We start from the raw sequence: 22,912 nt of genomic DNA, 5'->3' as shown, positions 1-22,912 counted from the left end.
AATATGCAATTTTTTGTAAATAACTTCTCAGAGCCGCATCTACATTTCACTAACTGGAAGTTTTAGCGCACAAAGTCTACATGAAAGGTTAATTTTTCCATTTTTTTCATTAAAATGACCCTCTAGAAATTTAAGACTTTCGGTGCAACCGCACGTCGTCATTTTAAACTTTCTGTAATTGAAAGTATGCCTTTCTAAAGTCAACGGTTGCAGAAAATTGTGCAAACAATTTGGAACAGCCTGAATAATACTATAAAATACAATAAAGCTATTAAATTCTCGAAACTCAGAACGTATAAAACGTTTAAAACTGCCATTGAGAGCAATATTTCTTGATTTAATGACTTCAATCTTCTTTAATGGAATATACCCGTCAATATATTAAATCCCCGTTATGTTTCTAAAAGGTTCGATACGACTTCAAGATTTCCTGAAGGAATCCGAATTGAGAAAATGGACCGTGAAAGTTTTCCAGTTGACCAACAGCACCGTTTACCGAGAGGTGTTCTGGAAGGTTAAAAGGACCATCATGCCTCATAAATCCAAAGATGACCTGTTTGATCATCGTATAGTCTTGGACGTGCCACGTACCAGCCTCTTCGACGTCCTTAAATCGGTTAGTCACGACCATTACGTGTTTAGTTTGACCATCACGAAGATGATATTCACAAATTAAATACGCGTGATATATGTTGGCAAAACAATCAAGAAAAATAAATGTGAAATGTACAGGGTTAGCGAGGGAAATAAATCCCTTTTCCTCACTTCCGAAAGCTCTGAAGTGCGCTCTACTGTTCCGAATGAAAAAAAAAAATTGTATGTGTAATTTTACTAAAATTTTATGGGTATGGCGAACTCTATGGCGATGATCAACCATAGGCTGCATCATCTCTAGTGTTATTTCTACCCAATAATATTGACCAAATTTTCATCGTAGTATTCCCTGAAGATAGTGTCATCTCTAGTGTTATTTCTATGTAGATCCCCAATATTTAATTTTTGAAATTGAAGTCTGTACTACAGATGATGCTCATGACATTTATTAAATAATAATAAAAAATAGTACAAAAATCTGTCGATACGTGGCGCTGGAGCACACATATAAATATTGCATATGCATACGCTTATAAATGTTTAATATGTTGCACTAAAACTGCTCAATACGTCTCCCTTCATTTTGTACAACGTGATTTAATTTCACAATAATAATTAGTAGTTAATTAATAATCTATATATATAAAATTGATTTTCTGTGTGTGTGTCTGTGTGTGTGTGTGTGTTCTCTATACAAATCTACAATTTTAGATCGATCGTCGCCAAATTTTGCATATATACCAAATGGGACCCAACTTGAACGATAGGCTACTTTAAAATTTCGTCAGCCCAGGGCAAATGCCCCAAACGGGCAAAAAACTGTCCGGCAACAATGGTTTTTGGGCCTCAACAATCACTTTCCGAACGTTTACTTTGGTTACCGTGGTTCCCTAGCAATGCGTTTCAGACGTGTATATGCCTTTACAACGGTTTGTCACTTCTTTAATCCTGTTAGTATATGTATAATAGTTTATGCCTTTATAATGGTTTGCCACATTTCCAATACTCTCAGTAATGAGGCTTTTAGAATAGACGTCATAATCATCATCAGCATCGCTTTGAGAGTCAGGAAAAGGGTGATCCTCATAGAAATCAGTGCTAAAATTGTCGATTTTACTGTAGAAATGCGGAAATTAGTGGGATTTTCCGCCCCATCAATAATTTTAAAAATTGTATTGAATTATCGATTTTTGAAATATTCAGTTCGCTTAGAGATATACGAAGCCCAGGAGATTAAATATGAATTAATTAGCCAAACCTATACTTTTGAGTTGGATATTCGAGGAATATCATTGATTTCATTTATATCTTCTCAAGTATGAAAATTAATGTCTACATATTGTCTCTTTTGATATGTATTTGCATGAAGTCATGTGGGTTAGGATATTTTAAAATTAGTTATGAGCCCGTGAAAAGTGCATCGAAAAAATTCCACAGCTTTAACTAAGGATTTTTGGAAGCTGGAACAGACAGATGGATAACTTGAAGTTCGGGGGTGGGGGGATCGAAATACCTAGCGCCCCTTAAAAAAAGAAAAATATATATTCATTTCTACGTTTCTGTGTAAATCTAGATTTGTTTATTTCATGAATCGCGCAGGAAGTCGCCATATTGGTTAACTTAGACACGGTTGGTATGTCCCTCAAGAAAAAGAGAGGGAGATATCACGTGATCCAAAAAAGCCTCATTGAAGAAAACCCGGGCAGCGCCGGGTATTATAGCTAGTAATTAATAATAGCAAAATCATATTTTCTGCAGCTGAACGTAGTAAGTCTGCCGAAATATCTAGATTCTAGAACATGGCAACCGAATGCTGCCCTGTGCGATTAGAGAAGTGTTTTCCAAAGTGGGAACGCCCCCCTCCTGGGGGCAATGGATGGGTTCGGGAGGGCGGTAGAAATTTTGAATGTAGTATAGGATCCTTGGCATTGGTTTGAGTTGGAGGAGGGGGAGGCGATGTGTGAAGAAAACATTTATTTTAAGAAGTGGGCGAAGAAATATATGTTTGGGAGACTGTGGAGATTAGAGCATATTGTCCAAAACGAACGGGGGGGGGGGGCATATTGAGCACTTTCGTGCATATTAAATATCTTTATGTGTAAGCATATTAATTATTTATATCTGTGCTCGAGCACCACCTATCGACGGATTTTTGTACTGTTTTTTATTTTATGAATGACAAGTGCATCATTTGAATCACGTGTAGTACAAATTTTGAGCTGTAGAACGCACTCCAGAGCAGGACCGTCTTAAGAGTGTCATAGGTCTCCCGGACCGAGTGATTTTTTCTGAAGACCCCTGCATTAGAAATACCAGCCTACCAATTTACATACTTGCTGCCAAAAATTGCAAGCGGATCTAGTTTTCACGAATCCCCACTGTACTCGAGTCCCCCGGGCTTTACTCGGATGGACCCATGCGTTAAGGCCGCGCACATAGTGAGGCGACCAAGAGGCTAAGGGAATGTAGAATAGAGATTAGTGACGAAAACAGCTAACCCTTTACATTATTATTATTTTTCCATTAGAGATTTTCGTTTTACAAAAAAAATTCATGCACTATTTCTGTATTTTCAGGCGCAACAAGTCGGAATGATGACAGAAAGACAGACTTACGTCATCACTTCTCTAGTTAGTTCGAACCTCGTTTGTTGTCCAATACAAATATTATTTTTAATGTTTATTAATTTAAGTATTCTTGATAATTTAAATTACGTGCCGATTTTTTTTTTGTCCTGTCTACTCGTAGGACGCACACTCCATTGAAATGGAAGACTTCCAGCACGGGAAGACCAATATAACTGCATTACGTTTGATCCAAGAAGATACAGTCGAATTCCAGAATCTACTTATGGACATCAATAAAGCTTTGAGTATAACCGAGAGTTACATGCCTCTGAAAACTCTTCGTGTAAGTAAACAGGGTGGATATGCTATCGATCGAACAATGATTACACCAATAATTACCAATAATTGATTCCTTGTGGAAAACTAATATAGAAGAGTGTTTTTTCAGTGTAAGAAATTGGACGAATATTAACGTTTTGAAATTTTGTGGCGTGTCAGTTTTCTAACGGTCAGTTACGCGCCAAACACTCAAAAACAAAAAAAACAAAAAAATTCCTCCCATGGAGAGGGTTGACGCTAATTGAAAATAAACTGAAATATTCAATCCCGTTCGAAGCCAAGTTCAGTTATTTTCTTTCATGATTGGCGCTATTTCCTCTTCCTATAGAGCAGCGGTTCTCAACCGGTGCTCCGTGGAGCCCTTGGGGCTCCATGTGCACTTCCCAGGGGCTCCGTGGCCACTCGAGGATAATAAAATAAATCAATAAATTTGATAAACAAACAAAAAAAGAGGCCTAAAAAGGGTGTACCTAAAGGGAGTATAAATAATATACTAAAAAGGGCTCCTCGAGTTAAACAGGGCTCCGCCCCATAGAAATTATACACTGAAAAGGGCTCCGCGAGTCAGGAAAGGTTGAGAACCGCTGCTATATAGAGTGATATTAACCTTGTTATTACGTAATAATTTCGCCTACTATATTGGCAAATTTATCACCAGATTTGTAAGGTGTTACCCAAACGAGATCAATTTGAAAAATTGTTTTCCCAAAATCACCGTTTCTTCTTGAAGAAATGCGATAATTTTTTTCCCCTCACTGTTAAATCAATTTTTTTGGGAGAAAAAAACTGATTTGTACAGCTTTTGCTTTCTTGGTTACTCTCAGGGTTATAGCATTGTTATCACAGGATATTGTAATATATCGTTGGCCTTCTCACTCAGAGTCTCGCATTTGGTGGCAGAGTCAGTAATTGTGAGCTTTGGCCCGAGTTAGGTCCGACCGTCCATGTATGGTTCCGTTCAGTGCACACGAGCGCCAAGGAAAGATTGAGATAGCCGTTGCCTTTGTAGTCTAGTGTTCTAGGGCGTTCACCTGGAAAGTGAAAGGACGTGGGTTCGATTCCCCGCAAGGGCAGTTGAATTTTTTCTCTCCTTCCAAAAAAAAATATATCTTCGCATCAGTCAGCTGTTAAAAACCTTCGTATGGATAGCCGAGAGTGACATCATCCTCGGATGTTCCAATTAGAAGTTCCGCCAAAGAACATGCACGAGGTGTGGTTTAGTAGTTGGCCTTCTCATGGTCAACTTACGTAACGCAAATTCTACTACAAGTAATTGTATATTGAGTATTATCTGGCGTAACATAACCTTGGTTGTCCTTGCACCAATAAAAAACAAACTCTAATCCAAAGGTGCATATTCACCCTCCAATGGTTGACAGCATACATCGCAGCAAATCCGTCAGGAAAATGCGGTATTTGTTTTTGGTGAAGGCTGTTGCGCATTTTCTGAAAACACCCTTTATCATCTTTGCTATTGCAATTCGATCGCACATTCTATGATCAAAAATGATTGTTTACGTGTCTAATATCACCCCTTAAAGTTTATCCCATGAATTTAGAATCACCCTGTATATAGATCGACGATTGTTCTTATTTCAGACTGAAACCGTTCTGATGTACGAGATGGTGAAGCTTTTCGCAACCGCCCTCGAATCTATGGACGTGAGCAAAAACGTGAGAGCTTTCCCTCCGGTGTCATGTAACGACATGAACAAAGGAAGCGACGGTACTAGTCTGGTTAATTACATGAAAAGTGTACGTACGCACTTTTTCTTTCAATTCAAGGGCATTTCTGACCATACGAAGCACAACCATATTTCATTATAATCACTGAATTTCGTTTTTTAGAGTGAGATGACGGGATTGACTGGTAAAGTGCAGTTCGATGCTGAAGGATTCCGTTCACTGCTGTCGTTTGATGTGCTGTACCTAACAGATGACGGATACGAAAAAGTAAATAGTGCTCATTAATGTCATTGCTGTTACTGAATTAAATATGAAAATAATAATTTGTAGATGAGTTTTTTTAATTATATTCAGTCGTTCCAAGCAGTTTCAGTCAGGGCTATATAGTAAAAAAATCATATTCAGTTGAATCCCGTTATAACGAACTCCAAGAGACCGGAGGAGTAACTTCGTTCTAACGGAATTTCGTTATAAAGGAATTCCAAGGTTTTTGCATTGTTCCTTGCATTGTAAACTTATCTGGGGGGGATTAGAAGATTAGAAAAATGTTCGTTAAAACGACATTTAGGCTATAATTATATTCGTTAAAACGGGATTCGACTGTGGTAGGGGCTGTTTCATCCTTTTAAGTTGCGTTTGTCGTCTTGGCTCAGTGGGCGTGGTCTCGGAGCTAATGCTTGACGTCACTGCTCAAACACTTTTAGCCGACGACATTAGCATACGAAACGTGCTGAATTTACCTGACTTTTTTACATTTTAGTTGCTCATTTTACTGTTTTAAGTGAGTGATCTCCTGTTCATGTTGTTGTTGCAGTGGCGCAGGTATGAGTGCGTGTGATACTTTTATAATCTTTTTATAATCTATTAAGCTAAGCAATAGAATAAATCCTACAAATAGGTGGTAAGAGGTGTTTTTTATTATTAGCATTCAAAATAATAGTGATAATTTCAAACATTTTATATTAGGATTTTTTTCACGTTTGTTTCCCATGCTTTTACGTTGCAGTTGCATTGGCAATAACGAAACCCAAAGGTTCTAAAAGCTACAGCTAATTCAAATGAAAACAAGAAGGTAATCAAAAATTATTAGAAAGAAATTATCTGTCTGAAGTTGTCTTTCAATCAACACAATAAAAATTAACTAACGTACGCGATTCAACTGAAACGGATCCGAGAAAAATGTTCCCAGTGGAAGTTACCTTATAAGCAAACGCAGAAATTTCTTATTCTAAAATGTTTAAATGGTTGAACGAACAAGTCGATATAAATATACAAATACTAATGACAATAATCGAAAAGATAATTTTGGAAATAATTCAGTAAAATGGGCAGTACAGTGGTTGCAAACTATCGTGATTGAAAGGGTAGCAAAGCGGGAGAACTCAGTTCTGTTTGAGAAATGACGTCAAGCAAAAACGTGATTGATGTAGATCATAGTTTCCCAACCTTTTTTGTCCCATCGCCCCCTTCTTCAGAAATTTTTTTCTCCCATCGTCCCCCAACGCAATCTAACCCATAGGATCCTATATTATACCCGTAGCTTCTACCGCCCCCTTGGAACATTCCATCGCTCCCAAGGGGGCGTTGACGCCCACGTTGGGGATCACTGATATAGATGGTACCGATTCCAGCGAGTCATGAAACAGCCCCCCTTATTAGCCCTAAGGCTTAGTAGGAGCATGTTTCAGTTACTGTGGCATCTTTCTATCATAATAAAAAAAAAATCCTGCGGTAATATGGGTATAAGCTCACTGAGATCTTCATTCTTGATTTTATCTCGTATTCAGTGTATTTAAAATATGTATTTTTACGAGGAGTTTAATATGGAAGAACAAAATTAGTATTTTAGGCACTTGATGAAAAAAGAAAAATTAACAAAATACTGCTCATGTGGAAATATTTAAGACATTGAAATAGTTAAAAGGAAATGTTTCAAAGTTTTTTATTCCCATCTATTTTACTCTTCTATTGTTACTTCCATTCTTTCAACACCCATGTTACAAATAACATGGCAAAAAATACTATATGGGCTTGACATTCTCTGCGTAACTGAAGGTGAACATGCAGAAATTTTTCAGTAAGTAAAAAAAAACTTTGAAACCTTCTCTTTCAAATGTATTAAGGCAACTGACTACGTTCGAATGACGATTTTTTTTCGAAAATGGTTTTATAAATTCACATTTGGAATTGTATTTCACACAGAATCCAAAACTGTTTTATTCTTGAACATGCAATAAGTAATAACAAAGTTATGGCTGGTTTAAATCATCTGTATATCAATGGTTTCGAAGGCATCAAACAATTTTCCAAACGCGTTTGTCTTTTTGAAGATTCATTTTTCTTCGTTACTTTATTTCACGCGAAACCAAATTTTTCAAAAACTATAGAAGATATTCTCATGAAATTTTGTGACAGCTTTCCAGATAACATCAGCCGTGCAATCAACTAAGATGCTCAGAATTGTAATCTTTTACAGCTGTTTGAATGAAAAAAATACAATTTTTTTTTTGTGAAAATTCACGTATTGTTTCACGAAAACTTTCATATCTCAGAGAATATTTCGTGTATCTAAAAACATTTAGTTCATTGCTCAGATAAAATGCAGTAGACATACAGTATTAAAACTAAATTGTAATATTCAAATACATTGTGTGGTTTTCAGTGTACAATGTCCGGCGTAAGTACTGAAAATGAGTCAATTTTTTGAGAACATAATTTAGAATATCTCGGAATTTTTTTAGAGATATTTCAGAAATTTCAATGGATTTCTTTATTTCCATACAGCATTTTGATTGAAACCGCACTCGTTTTGTGAAAATCACAGTATTTAAAAGAAAAAATGCACCGTACGTAGTCAGTTGCCTTAAGCCGTTTGTCTCTAAAAGAGGTCAGGGCTTCTGGACCACCTTGCATTATTTTAACCTAGTAATAAATATTAGGTCTGAACAAATTTTTGGTATGTGCCTTCAATTTAGAAACAAAAACAACCAGTTTAATATTTTAAGTTGAATCAGCTAAGTACCAGCTGCCTAAAATTCCTTCTGATATAATATGTTTGGGAATATACGCTAATATATATACAGGGTGATTCCATAATTCTCCCTCGCCGCATTTTGCTGGTGAAACGTGGATCCTAGAGGCGTACTTCAAATTAGAAACAGTGCCCAAATAACGAGTGGAACTCAGATACGTCATTCATGTTGAAAGGGGTTGTATAGCTACTAATATATAAAAATGTTAACTTTCTATACGGACACCTTGTCCTCAAAACCCAATTAGAGTAATAAAAAAAAAAAATTCCACGTTTCTAAGTGCATTAGCAGAGAGATATTTGATTTCAAAAATCTGAGGAAAGTTGGGGGAAAAAAACAGCATAAACTAATGGACAAAGCTTCTTTCTCCCCTCGTTTAAGCTCTTCTTTCCCACCTTTGCTACGATTTTTGTGAATTCAAATATCTCAGTGAATATTACACTTAGAAAAGTGGACTTCTTTTGTTGGCTTCAGGAGAAACAGGTCAACAACTTCATAATTGAGGACAGGGTGTCCGTATGAAAAGTTAACTTTTTAATCTTAATAACTATATAACCCCTTGCAACATGAATGACATATATATCCGAAGTCTACATGCTATTTGAATACTTTTTCTTCGTGGGGAGTAGGAGGGGGGGGGGTTCACCAGTAAAATGCGGCAAGGGGCAATCATAGAATCTCGCCCTTGTATAAATATTACAACTTGAATATTTATTTTTAGATAGGAATCATGTTGCCAGATGGAACGATTGACATCACGCGCTCTTTATCCGAGTATACGGAATTCACCGACTTGGAAAACAAGTGCTATACAGTCACGACTATCCGAGTAAGGTTTTTTACTAATTTTCTAGTGGTAATACATAATGTTGTGTAAGATAATTTGACTGAGATTATTGAATAAAAGCAATAGGAGATATTGTTACGTTGCGTATCTATTTTAACTACGGATGGGACGAATAGTGATATTTGGCCGAACATCAGTTTTCTTAAAATTCATCACAATTATGAATAAAATTGGTATTTTAATTGAAAATAAAATTATTGATAATTTCAAATGATTATTTATGTTACTTACAAAATCAATTTTTTTTTTCATTACTTATTACCAATTTTACATCTAATTAAGTAAAGGTGAGCCATTATTTACTCTCAACAAGTAAAGCATCCTAAAAAATTTATGACTTATTCCTCTTTACATGTTTGCTCCTTTTGCCTTCTTCACGTATTTCAATTTGTATCTTGTCTAGGTTCATATTTCAGTTAGTGAACTTGCATTACTGCTAAGGCCCGAAAATGGTCAATTCTCGACGGGGCCGGCCGCTTCGCGAATCGGCCAATTTCGTTAAATATGGACCGGTCAATGTCCGAATTTCTGACATTGTCCGGCCAGTTTTCGAAGTGGCCGGTGATCCATAGCCAAAGTCAGATGACAAAAGACGTGATTCAGAATCATCTTCAAGTTGGCGTATTTTTCGTGATTTTATGCCCACGTTAGTTATGGCAACCCATCAAACAGCGGTTACACGATGCGGTAATAGTTTTCACAAATTTGGTGGAAAAACTATATGTTTATATAATTGTTTTTTATAGTTTTTTCTCTTTCGTCACATGCAGCTAATCCAGTACAGCTGCTATATATGGACATGTATCCCGCGTTGGCGATTGAAAAAAAAATGGATTTGGCTCCTACTTGGCCTTCTTACATCAGCACATCGCTCCGGCTACTTCACGAAATGGCCGGCCAAAGTCCGAATCATTTTTGCAATTCAGACTTTGGCCAAAACTCTTGGCCAATTCGTGAAGTATCCTTCCCCGTCGCGAATTGGCCGCACTTCGGGCTTTGGCAATAACATATAATTCATGCTCACTTCCATCTTGTTGCAGTAGGATTCTATTTTTAGTTTCATATTTTCCGAATCTTAGAAATTCACCCTGACATATTATACGCCTCACAATAAAATATAGTCAGATATTCCAATTAATGCAATTTTCAAAAATTAGTTTGATTTACACAGACATTCGGCGAAAGGGCCGAATACGGAATAGCAGCTGAATATTTGTCCCATCTTTAATTTTAATGTATTCTGTGTGGTGTAAAATTGCACGAATACCTGTACCTTTCGGTCTCTTCATGCGTGTCTCATATATGAAGTTTGGATATCAAGTTTAATATAATATCAATAATAATAAGTGACATTATGGTTGATTATCCAGAGTAAGGGATTCGTGGTGCTCAAAGAATCATCCGACAAACTGATTGGAAACGAGCGTTACGAGGGTTACATCATCGACCTGATGCAAGACCTCTCCAGAAGACTCAATTTCAAATACGAAATTCGTATCGTCCACGATGGCAACTATGGCAAAAACAACGGGACTCATTGGAACGGCATGATTGGTGAAGTCATGTCAGGAGTAAGTATCATTCACTTCGATCCTATCTCTTGGGGTCTCGAGCAATATTTATTTTCATTTTCTTTGCACCATATTTGCTTCTGGTGGTCTCTCGTCTTATCCCGGGCCCCACCCCCTCATCCAAGAGTGAGATCCTTGTTACTTATTGAACTGAATTTAATAGAAACTGAGAAACAGAAAATTTTATAAATTATAACGATCTCTGGAATCATGGGCCAAGTATGGATCCAGAAGGTGAGTGGTCATCTGATAATGGTTAAGGGGGTTTACGGAAAATTCACCGACCAACAATTCACCGGCGGAAAATTCACCGACCAACAATTCACTGCTGAAAAATTAACCCACCAACAATTCACCGCTGGGAAAATCCAACACTGGGAAACTCATCGACCAAAAATTCACCGCTAGGAAAATTCACCGACCAACAGTTCGATGCGAGTCAGCGAGTGAGCGATTGAGTTACTGAGTCGTGAGCGAGTGAGTGAGTGACCGAGCTATGGAATCCGTGAGTGAGTGAGCTACTGAGTGGGTGAGTGATCTAGAGAGTGAGTAAGTGAGTGACCTAGTGAGTGATCCTAAAGATATGGCGGAAAGTTTTAATAATGACTTTATAAATGACTCCCTCGCTGACTCGCATCGAACAGTTGCCGGTGAATTATTAGGCGGTGAATTTTCCGGACGTGAGTTGAGGGCGGTGCGCCACCTACACAGACTAGGCAGCACTACGGTTTCAACAGCTGGCTAATGCGAAGATGAATTCAGAAAAGAAAGAAAATTCAACTGCCCTTGTATTGTGGGAGAATCGAAACCACATCCTCTCACTTACCGGATGAGTACACTATACCACTACGATATAAGAGCAACGAACCTCAATCTTCCCTCAGATCTCGCGTTCACGACGAACGGGACCGTCCAGCGTAGTAGTCTGGCGCGCTCATCCGATCAAGTGAGAGAACGTGGTTTCGATTCCCCACAATATATACAAGGGCAGTTGAATTTTTCTTCAAAAAAGGTTGGGAAACTATGCTCTAGACCACAGTTTCCCAACCTTTTTTGTCCTATCGCCCCTTCTTCAGAAATTTTTTCTCCCAGCGCCCCCCCCCCCAACGCAGTCGAACACATAGAATCCTATGCTACACCCGTTGCTTCTACCGCTCCCCTGGAACATTCCATCGCCCCCCCCCAGGGGGCATTAACGTTGGGAATCACTGCTGTAGAGCAATGGTATCCAAACTGTTTGAGAGAAGCGTTTTTGCCCCCTCCCTTCTGACCAACAAATATTATCGTTGACTCCCTTCATAAACTGACCGTATGTCCTCCCGGTTTTCCGGGACATTCCGATTTTTGCCAGTAATGTGACGTCCTGGAAGCACTTTTCGGAACGACTTGTTAAGGTTTCAATTATGCGATATATTGATTTTCACGATAGTTTTCAATATATATATTTTTAAATATTATGCAAATATATAAATTTTGTCTTTTGATGTAAGCCACTTAGTATTCTTTATGCAAGATAAGAAGCGTAGCGAGGTGTACGCTCCTTAATTTTCGTATACAGGGTGATTAAAAAAAGAATCATCCGATTTAAAAATGATTCTGAACTTTAAATCACTGCAAAACTGCTCATAAAACATAGACATTTCCCCCCCCCCCCACTATATTCATATATACAGGGTGGGCAAAAAGTCCGTAGAAACTTTAAAAATTCATAAAAACAGGAAAAATAACAGAAATAAAAAAACGGTTTGCAGGGTTAGCATCGCTAGCTCATGGGGATTTTTTTTGACAGGGAAAAAAATAACTAAAAAAACAACCGATAGGTGGCGCTGACGTACATAAGTCGAAGGAAAGATACGCAAATAACGAACAGAATGCCTCCAAATCGTTTCTTACAGCAGTATGTGTTCCACGTGACAACCACCCCACAGGGGATAACACATTACTTGATACACTGAATATTGTACAACTAGAATTTGATAAAATTACATTGTATAATATACATCATACTAATTAGCTCAGCTGAGTAAATGCACTTTTGTTTTGACATATTTTTGAAATGAAAACGAATTTCATATTTTGACGTTTTTATTTTGGAGAATATCTCGCGACCACCTCCCCCCCACCCCCCCCCCACCCCCACTCCCAGTTCATTTACGCGATCCCAAAGGGGAGTTGCGACCCACACTCAGGGAGCCACTGCTCTAGAGCAATGTTTCTCAACCGCTGGGCCTTGGCGTCAGAAAAGCCGGACCGTGAGTGATTCACCGTTTCATTTTTGCCGATTTATTTCCGATTAGCAATGTTAATGACCGGGATTTCCATTCAAAAAAATAATTCAACCGGACTGTGGGCTTCCAAAGTTTGAGAACCATTGTTCTAGAGCAGCGGTTCTCAACCTATTCTGACTCGCGGAGCCCTTTCCAACGTATAATTTCTATGGCGGAGCCCCGTGTGGCTCGAGGAACCCTTTTAAGTATATAACTTATATGGTGGAACCCTTCAGACCTGTTTTTTTTTATTTATTAATCAAATTTACTGATTTATTTTACTTTCCTCGAGCTGCTGCGGAGCACCGGTTGAGAGCCGCTGCTCTAGAGCACAAGCGTGAGATTATTCACTCAAATTGTTTGATTGATTGCAGGCAGCTGATATCGCCGCAGCAGACTTGACCATAAACCAAGATAGAGAATTGGCGGTGGATTTCACGATGCCATTCATGAATACCGGCATCAGTATCCTCTTCAAGAAACCCACCAAGAAAGTCACTTCACTTTTCAGTTTCTTGTCACCGTTTTCTGTCGAGGTATGGATTTACGTGATCGCCGCGTACGCGACGGTCACGGCGGTCCTCTTCATAGTCGGCAGATTGAGCCCTTACGAGTGGAGCAATCCTCACCCTTGTCGAACCGAAGACATGGTCGAAGAGAATGCTTTCAGTCTTCTCAACAGCATGTGGTTCACCATCGGGTCGCTCATGCAACAGGGATCCGACGTATCTCCAAAGTAAGTTCTTATACATTCGAATCCCGTTATAACGAACTCCAAGAGATCGTAGAAATCACTTCGTTATGACGAAATTTCGTTTTAAAGGAATCGCAGGTTTTTTGCATTATTCCTATTGTAAACTTATCTGGGGATTAGAAAAGTGTTCGTTAAAACGAGATTTCCGCTATAACGGTATTCGTTAAAACGGGATTTGACCGTATACGTTTACATCTGAATTAATTCGACGTTTCTCCTGCCTATATTGCAGTCAATCTCAGTTATAACGACATCGAAGATTCCGTGAAATTTTGTCGTTATAACAGAGGTTAAAGTTTTCAAGTTCCTTTTTTGACGAAAAATACAATCAGATGAAATCAAATACGGCGCATGAAGTTATTATCTCATTATGAGTATGATGACCATATTTGATCGAGGAAAACACGGGAAATTGGGTTAAATTATGACACCGCCGATTCTCACCAAACATGTTGCCAATTGTCGGTTGAATCACCAAATATATTACTTGTAAGTAACTCTTGGTGAAAAAGAAAATGCATTTCAAGGTAAAGAATAACAAATGAGATGGACATGAGAACATGAAAATGAGATGAATATTTATAGTCATATTCATTTTATGGCACAATTTATGTGTGAATTACGCAAATTACCTTCATTCCCGATTCTAGTAAATATTAGTAAAGAAAAAACTTCGCTGAAAAAACGGGACATCTTTATAGAGAAATAATTGGGAAGGGCGAAATATATTATATATATATGGGAATGCTTTTTATATACCTTAATTCGGGGCTACTTTGCACCAATCCCGGAAAAAAGATTCATCGTTGCCCAGCGGCTATTCTAATAAAAATTTCTAGTTTTGGTTTTTCCCGACAAGGGACATTATCGGTCAACTCATGTATTCGAGTTGGGCGCTGTAGCCCAGGTCATTAAGATACTCGCCTAAAGTACCAAACGATGTTTAGAGGTGTCATGAGTTCGATACCCGGTTTGTCTTTGTCAGAAAAATTTCCAGACACAGGAGTACAACAGAAACGGCGACATGACCGCAGAAAAAATTGCTTCCGAAGGGAGTCCCCCCATCGAGGGGTTAGCGCACCAACCTCTCGATGAGTATAAAAAACAAGCCTGCCTTTCGGAATCGGCAATAAATTGTAAGTCCCGGTCTAATTAGCCCTCGTGTGCAGAAAATGACCGTGGTGCGACAAAAATGATCAAATGATGTATTCGAGTTAGTGATGCATCAGCTATTTTGGATATCGTTTGGTAAACATATCCATATTTTCATCTGAAATTTTTGTCAAGAAAAAATTGCAGTTTTCTGTCAAAAACGACTTAATTAGAAAGTAAATGTTGTTCATATTGATGTGCAGAAACTAATTGTCTTTTAAATCATGCCAAAAATTTGTAATTCACTGTTTATTTATCATTATGTGCTCGCTCGATAGTAATTTGATGATTACGTTCCGAGGAAAACTGAGATCACTTTGCATCACCCCAAAAGTCATGCAAAACAACCCCAAAGTAGTTTGTTTATTTCGTTTTAGATTCAGTTCAGCTCAGTATTAATCCTATTACGTTCAAAACAAGGGGGGGGGGGGACAGTGTTTTGCTGACTTTTGCTGACAAGGGGGGGGGTCAAAAATGGCTAAAAGTTTGCTGACGTAATACTTGAATGACCCCTTAAGGGAGGGTGGAGGGGGGTTGCAAAGTGACCCGCCCTCCTATGGGTTACTTTGCATCAATTCAAAAAACTGAAAAAAAAAAATTTCGTGACGCCTTTTTATAGCAACAGACTTGCTTTCACTTGATCTTAATGAACCTGCTTTCAATACATCAACATCATTTTCAAAAATAATTTTACATATTTGCTATGCCTAGCATTATTTTTTTCCTAATAAACTCTCAAGAACGGTGCGAAGAAACCCTATATTACGGTACTGGTCATGCCAATGAACATGTCGGGCGTCAAACATGAAATAAACTTTTTTCTTTTTCAATGTTAGGTATAAACAGGACGACAGAAATTAGGACGAACAACAAAAGCTTAGGAATGTTTTGGGGAAAACGTCACCGAAACGAAAACAAAAGCCACGGAAAATTTGTCATTATATACGAGTTGGTACTTTTCATTGACGTTATAAGCAAGGTTCATTAGCAATGGGAATCAATCCAGACCACCAACTGTCGACGTTATAGCCAAGGTGTCGTGATAACCGAAGTCGTTATAACCGAGTTTGACTGTATTTTCTCTCAAAGTCAATTAAGAAATAAAAATATATTCATTATATTAAAATTATTCTAATTAATCAATTCGATGAAATATCAATTAATTAATCTACTTTCCCAGTTCGTCGTCCACGAGAACGATAGCGAGTATGTGGTATTTCTTCAATCTGATTATGATATCTTCTTATACTGCCAACTTGGCGGCTTTTCTCACCGTCGAGGAAATTGTGTATCCCTTCAGGAGCGCCAAAGAACTAGCCGTGCAAGAAAGAATCAAATATGGCTGCCTGAAAGGAGGCTCGACCCAAGCTTTTTTCGAGGTAAGACAAACTTCATACGAATATTTTTGACGTCTTACAAATCTGCTATCTGACGGAAACGGCTGAATTTCTGAAGAATCGCTCAGAGTTTCTATGAAGTGGGGGGGGGGGAATATTTTTTAGGAATTTCCCACGGTAATGTCACTATACCACTACTACTACTACTTAACCGTACATGCACCTCGTACAGGGGTTGGACAAAATAATATGAACACCTGTTAAAAAAAAACAACACTCGAGGAAACCTGTCGTATACTCCCGCCCTCTGGTGTGGAGGAGTGCTACCTAGCGGGCGTGAATGTGCACACATCAGTCTAGTCGTAGCAGTGATAGCGCTCGGATGCGAAATAGTATATTGGGGCGTTAGAACTGCGTTATATGGCTGACCTCACAGATTTCGAAAGGGGCATCATTGTGGGAGCCCGTCTTGCCGGGGCCACAGTAACGAAAACGGCCACCCTTATTGGTGTCGGGAGAAGTACCGTGTCGACGGTAATGAAAGCCTATATCAAACAGGGAAAAACATCATCTGCCAAGCATAACAGTGGCCGAAAGTTTTGCCACAATGCAATACACATTCTACTAACGCGAAATAAAGTAGTAGTTCTAAAATGGATTGGGGAACATTCACTTCTGATAAAATGAAGTTTCCTAATGTTGCGATTTAGCCAGTTTACGATCAAGGACGTAATGTTGCGATTTAGCCAGTTTACGATCAAGGACGTAATGTTGCGATTTGGCCAGTTTACGATCAAGGACGTAATGTTGCGTCTAAACGCCAGTGGAATGAATTCAAGCAAGTCCTCTCTCTTCTTCGCGAAACTTTGCTGTAATTCTATGATTTTTTCTCCTCTTCGTTTTTTTTTCTCTACCATGAAAGTAATTTTTATCCCCCCACAAATGATGTATCTTTCTACTATATACTATATAATAAGAATAAAATCGGTCCAACTACCGATCCTTGTGGTACACCAGGTGTAATTTGTCTTTTAAAACGTGAAATCAAATTTACTTCGAGCTCTGTTAGAAGACATTTTACGTTTCTGTGACGTTCATATCTATAATTGGGGGCGTCATAATTCAAGCTAACAGAATTAATCACAGGATTACAATACACTACCGTATGAAGTTCATTATATCAGATGATTTTACTTATTATTAAAAAAAGTGATGAAAAGGTCAGTTATTGGATGTTAATTATGTACATTACTGATAGAATTCCACCATCGACATCTATCAAAATATGTGGAGATTTATGGCGAAGTACAACGACGAGGTCCTCCTGCCGAACAACGAAGCAGCCAAAGACAAGATATTGGACAGCAATTACGCCTACTTCGCCGAAGTCAGTATGATCGAGTATCTGGTTGAAAGGGAATGCAACTTCACTCAAATCGGTGGCCTATTGGATACGAAAGGATACGGGATCGCCGTTAAGAAAGGTCTCTACCCTTCAAACACTTTGAACCTGTTGATCGGTTGAGTGTTGATAATATACAGGGTGTCCGAAAAAGGACCCCCTGATTATAAAATGAAATAACTCCGGAACGGTGATTCATAGAAGAATAAAACTAGTATGTATAAGAATAAAACAGTATATTTATTATGAAAGCCGCAAAAATCTAACACAGAAGTTCAGAAATTAGTTACAAATATTGCCGACAGGGAGTGGGGCGCTCTCCAATCACAGTTTGGAGTACGAGAAATAGGCGATAAACTGTCCTATGCAACGACTGTTTAGTTGTTGCAATCACATCATAAATAGATTCAAAATGTGCACCTTTCGCAGCACAGAGAGGCTGCAAATTTTCAGTCACCCTCTGTAGTGCCTCAACGGAAATGGACACATGCCTCACAGATCAAATCTTGAAGCTCACCCAGTGTTACAGGATTGTTCCAGAAAACAGTGTTCTTCGATTTGTCCCGCAGAAAGTACTCCCGGGAGTAAGATTGGGTGAGTATGGAGCCCAATCCATGTCTGTTCCAGTAAATGTGGAATAGTTCAATTCAAAGACTCTGTTTCCGGAGTGTACCTCAAGAAACGGAAAATCCGTTTTGGTACGGTTGGTATACTTGGGGGGGCCCCCATGTTGCGTGAACCTCGAAGTGCCTCGTCGATCCTTCAACCCAGGCGACAAACTGTTCCAAAACTGCGACGTGCCGTTCAGTAGTGATCGTTTGTGCTATCTCTGTGTTGCGTAGGTTCACATTTTTGAATCGGTTGTCATGTGATTGCAACGGCTGCTTGCAAAGGACAGTTTATAGCCTATTTCTCGGACTCCAAACTGTGACTACATCATACAGCGTCCCCTGTCGGCAATATTTGTAACTAATTTTGAAACTTCTGTATCAGATTTTTACGAGTTTGTTTTCAGAATAAACATACTGCTTGTTTTATTCTTCTATCGATCACCATTCCCGTGCCATTTCATTTTAAAATCAGGGAGTCCTTTTTGGGACAACCTTTATACATGTTACGGTAAATGAGATAAATTGATTATATAATGCATAATCGACGATCTTCTCGGAAAGTTGGATATATTTATCACTTTTAACGGTGAATATGCATGATACTCAAACTTAACTGGTAAATTTGATGAATGTTAAAAAAATAATGTGTATTATATGCAATGATAAATTAATTTGATAAAAGGATGCGTAATATAGGGGTGCCATCGTGACATTTGTTGAATGACAGTTCATTATATCGGGGTACAATGGTAAAATTTGTTAAATAAGAGTTCGTTATGTCCAAAGATCCGATTTCAGAATTCGTCAAATTGGAATTATTTCGGGGATAACCGGAAAAATTCGTTAAATTATCAGAGTTCATCATATCCAGTTCATGGGCTCACAAGCATGGGCCCTTTAAACATAATAAATTTTATCACGGCAATGAGACTGATTCATCAGAATTACCAATATGAAATAAGACAATTATGCATAATATCCGGCAAATGTGATGAGTAGGAGTTTTATGACTTTGCATATTTCGCTATTTGTACGCGATAGAGCATTTTTTTTATGATTTTCAGAATTTTAAGTTTTCTTCCCCATGATTTTTCACAAGTTAAGGCAAATTTTCATATTTTAGAGCATTATTTTGCACATTTCAGTGGAACAATGAAAAGGGATTTTATTTTTTTTCCCCCACACAACACAAGCTCTTTCTTCCCCAAATTTCCTTTCCTACATTTACCGATTTTTTGGCAATATGAGCAGAGAGAAAAATTGGTTCTTTCACTTTTTTTCCTCATTTCTGGCAATGATTGGTGATTTCTCAGCGGTATCAGCAACAATTGGCAATTTATTGCGAACCTTCGGCATCATTTTTGGTAATGATCGGAAATTTACCGCCTATTTTTCTTGAAGGAATATAGTCAGCCTATTTATAAAGGCGTATTTTTTAGGTTTTTACGGCATATCTTTAGTAAATAAAAATTCTAGCCCTAGTGATCAACTTAGTACGATTTATCATATTTACCAACGATGCTTGGGCATTATGCATAATCACTGGTAAAAATTGGAAATTTAGGGAAATTTATCAAACTAATTAAAATGGTCGGCGATTATGCATAATAACCAGTCATTATGAATATAAATCGGATTTTTCACATTTAATGTAACATATACAGTGAATGTTCGTTATAACGACCCACGTTATAGCGACCACTCCATTACTACGACCGGTATAATAAGTTCTAAATGTTTTCATAGAACAACTACATATATGTTTTACTTTCGTATAACGACCCTCACAATATAACGTCCGTTCTCGACGGAACGAAGAGAGTCGTTATATCGAACGTCAACCGTATAATGCTTACATTTCAATTCACTGTTGGAATTTCCTAAAGGGAATCGCAAACTGGCCGCTTGGCTAACGGGTGGCATCTTGAAGATGCAAGAAGACGGCAGTTTATTAACGCTCAAGGAAAGATGGTGGAAGCAAAAGAAAGGTGGCGGCAAATGCAAAGAGGCATCAAAGAGTTCCAGTTCTGTAACTGAGTTAGGACTCGGCAACGTCGGCGGCGTATTCGTCGTTATGCTCCTCGGAATGTCCTTGTCAGCAATGGTGGCCGTTCTCGAGTTCCTTTGGTACTCCAGGAAAATAGACAGGCCTAGGAAGGTGAGTGTTACAACGAGAGTTCACTATCACGGGAAAGAAACATTTTATAACCAGCGCTTTATGCATGGGTTTTTTTTATACTTTTTTCTCCATATTTCACTATTTTTACGCGGTGGAGCATATTTTAATGATTTTAAGGCATTTTTTTTGCATATTTCTATGCATTTTCAATGTAATTTTTTTCTTTGCCATTCCATCTTCTTCTGAAAGACTTAAACACGGTAGAAAAGGATTTCTGGTGATCTCTTAAGTTCTCTTTCCACAATATTTTATTAAACTTTTAACTAGGGCTGGTCCGGTTTGTCGATTAATCGGATCAGTTAATCGATAGATTTTTAATCGCAGTTAAAACTTTTTGTTGAGTTAATCGATTCGATCAATTCAATTAAATTTGGATTAAAATTTTTATTGGAAGTTTGTGAATTAACTTGATTTGTTTGAAAAAAACCGATTAGATATCTTGCACAAAATGTTCTTTCTACACAGAACGTTTTCTATGTAAGTGTGACTATATTATTAAAAAATATTTGAATCAATATTTTGATCAAACTTATTCGATTTAACGAAAACTGATGATTTAAATTTCAAATTTAGTTTGGAGTTTTAGAAGACAAGACTAAAATTTATTATCTCTAGTATGAACAGTAGTTTTTCGTATTCTTCGAAGCATTAGCTCATCTCCTCACAAGTACCATTCAAGAGGAGTTTCTAGGAAAACAAGAACAGCATAATCGGAAGTAGTTTTGAAATCTGTGAATAATAACCGAAAACAATCATTAAAAGAAAAAAAAAGTGACAAGATCATGAAAAAATTATAAGTTTTGACAAGGAAAACGGCAATTTAATATGCTCAGTCTCACAACAATATATATATTATGAAATTTGATATGTTCAGCATGTTAAATTGCTTGAAGTGGGCAGCTTTAATTTCTTTTAACTTATTCTTATATTTGTTTATATCTACCGAATAGGTGAACGAAATGAATAAATTATATTTTATAGCATCTATTAATTTTATATGGTCACAAAAAATATTCTCTCGATTAAAATTCGATTAATCGATTAAAAAAAGTTTATTTAAAGAGCTGAAATTTTTAATCGATTCCCAGCCCTACTTTTAACGACCAATGTTCCCAATTGGCTATATTAATTAGAAAGAAAAATTAACCATGTGCATGAAACCACGATTTTTTTTCCTCCCGAAAGCGTGAGAAATTACAAACTAAATTCAGGAAACAAAAGTTTTGTTCATATATATATATTAAGATCCAGTATAACGGGGATCAGTTTCGGTTTTACAGTGAATCGCTGCGCGTAGCTATTCCAAACTGGTATTTTCCAAGTAATTATGCGGTTATTTAATAGTTTGAAGAATCAAAGCGATTGACTTGTATTAATTTTACCTCACAACAATAGGTCCCTGTCCAAGAAAAAGTAGGTTCTTTTTCTGTGAAACGCATAGAGAATTTCTAGAAACTTAATTGATCAAAGCTTGTGTGTGTGTGTGGATATCGTAAACTTGTTTTCATGTTGCAAGTTAGTTTTAGTGATCCAGGCTATCTTAAACAAGGCAATAGATTTAACTTCTGATAATCACCGATCATCGCGTATAATTAGTAGCTCTGATCGACTGAGAACCGTTGAAAATTGTTAAAGGAAAGACCCTATTAATCGATTCCAGATCCGTGCATTGCGAGACGGGAACATTGAATAGGCGGAATATAACTGCCTATTATATAAGATATTTTCACATCGGACATCTAATTTTTTCCCTCCAGAAAGTAAATGATTAGCTCACAGAAATCGTTAAAACATCACTTAGCAGAGAAAATTTTTCTTTTGTAACCTTTTTTTTTGTGTCCTCTGGTTCGTGAGCTCAGGTATTTCAGAGAAATTTTCCACAGTAATATTTCACATGTAATCGTTACTGTACTGCTTTTTAAATAGGAACCGCCATACAAGATGCTTCTAAAGGAAATCAAGTTTGCGGTGCTCTGTGGCAGCTCAGAGAAAATAGCTCCGAAATTAAGAAGCAAAGAACCTGAAAAGCCAGCAAAGAGCTGAACTTGACATCTTGTTCATTTCTTTTGTTCATTATTAAACATCATACGTATTAAAATTAGATGGCTTTTTTTCTCTAAATGGTTACGAGTAATCACGCTGCCACGTTTGCTCATTTTCACCGGATTATTCAATCTGAGTTGTGAACTTGCATTTGCAATGAGAAATTGAAACATTTGAAGGATTTGAAAATCTTGTTTTTTACTAAATTTTGCAATAAAATTTTTTTCAATTAGTCATGATTATATGATTGCAATCATGATTACGATTAATGTAGAGTATGGAGGCTACTTAAATTCGAACACATATCATGTCACACAGGGCCTCCCGAATGCTAACTTTGCCCAGGGCCTATCTCAAGCCTTAGTTGGGTTATATCAGCAGTTTTCAAATCCCTGACAAATTCATAAATCTTGAGTCAATATCAAGTATGAGAAGAAAAAATTAAGTTTTATGATAAAGTTTAAAATTGATGGTATACAGTTAATGGTAAGTAACAAAGGAGACCATACTTACAGCGGGACATTGACGTTT

At 37.6% G+C, this 22,912-nt stretch overlaps 1 protein-coding gene across 2 annotated transcripts in view; it reads left to right on the top strand.

The window, feature by feature from the left end:
• The window catches only part of LOC149075530 (glutamate receptor ionotropic, kainate 2-like), a 28,106-nt gene extending 5,493 nt beyond the window's left edge, over positions 1 to 22,613 (top strand). Inside the window, exons 4-15 of one of the 2 annotated variants that reach the window (XM_089242908.1) lie at positions 408 to 616; positions 3,171 to 3,224; positions 3,343 to 3,504; positions 5,100 to 5,255; positions 5,349 to 5,453; positions 8,940 to 9,047; positions 10,436 to 10,636; positions 13,278 to 13,639; positions 16,110 to 16,188; positions 17,405 to 17,630; positions 20,046 to 20,317; positions 22,265 to 22,613. In XM_089242908.1, coding sequence (XP_089099034.1) covers positions 408 to 616; positions 3,171 to 3,224; positions 3,343 to 3,504; positions 5,100 to 5,255; positions 5,349 to 5,453; positions 8,940 to 9,047; positions 10,436 to 10,636; positions 13,278 to 13,639; positions 16,110 to 16,188; positions 17,405 to 17,630; positions 20,046 to 20,317; positions 22,265 to 22,381 — 2,051 coding nt within the window. In that variant the 3' untranslated portion in view covers positions 22,382 to 22,613. Of the gene's footprint in view, positions 1 to 407; positions 617 to 3,170; positions 3,225 to 3,342; positions 3,505 to 5,099; positions 5,256 to 5,348; positions 5,454 to 8,939; positions 9,048 to 10,435; positions 10,637 to 13,277; positions 13,640 to 15,989; positions 16,189 to 17,404; positions 17,631 to 20,045; positions 20,318 to 22,264 lie in introns of both variants that reach the window. The other variant, XM_089242907.1, reaches the window with a different exon arrangement.
• Positions 22,614 to 22,912: the final 299 nt, after the last annotated feature.

This window comes from Pholcus phalangioides, unplaced genomic scaffold (genome assembly GCF_987345545.1).
Source record: "Pholcus phalangioides strain wild (caught in Gottingen) unplaced genomic scaffold, Ppha-v1.0 ptg000015l_1, whole genome shotgun sequence".
NCBI lineage: Eukaryota > Metazoa > Arthropoda > Arachnida > Araneae > Pholcidae > Pholcus > Pholcus phalangioides.
This window is presented reverse-complemented; position numbering and strand designations above follow the sequence as displayed.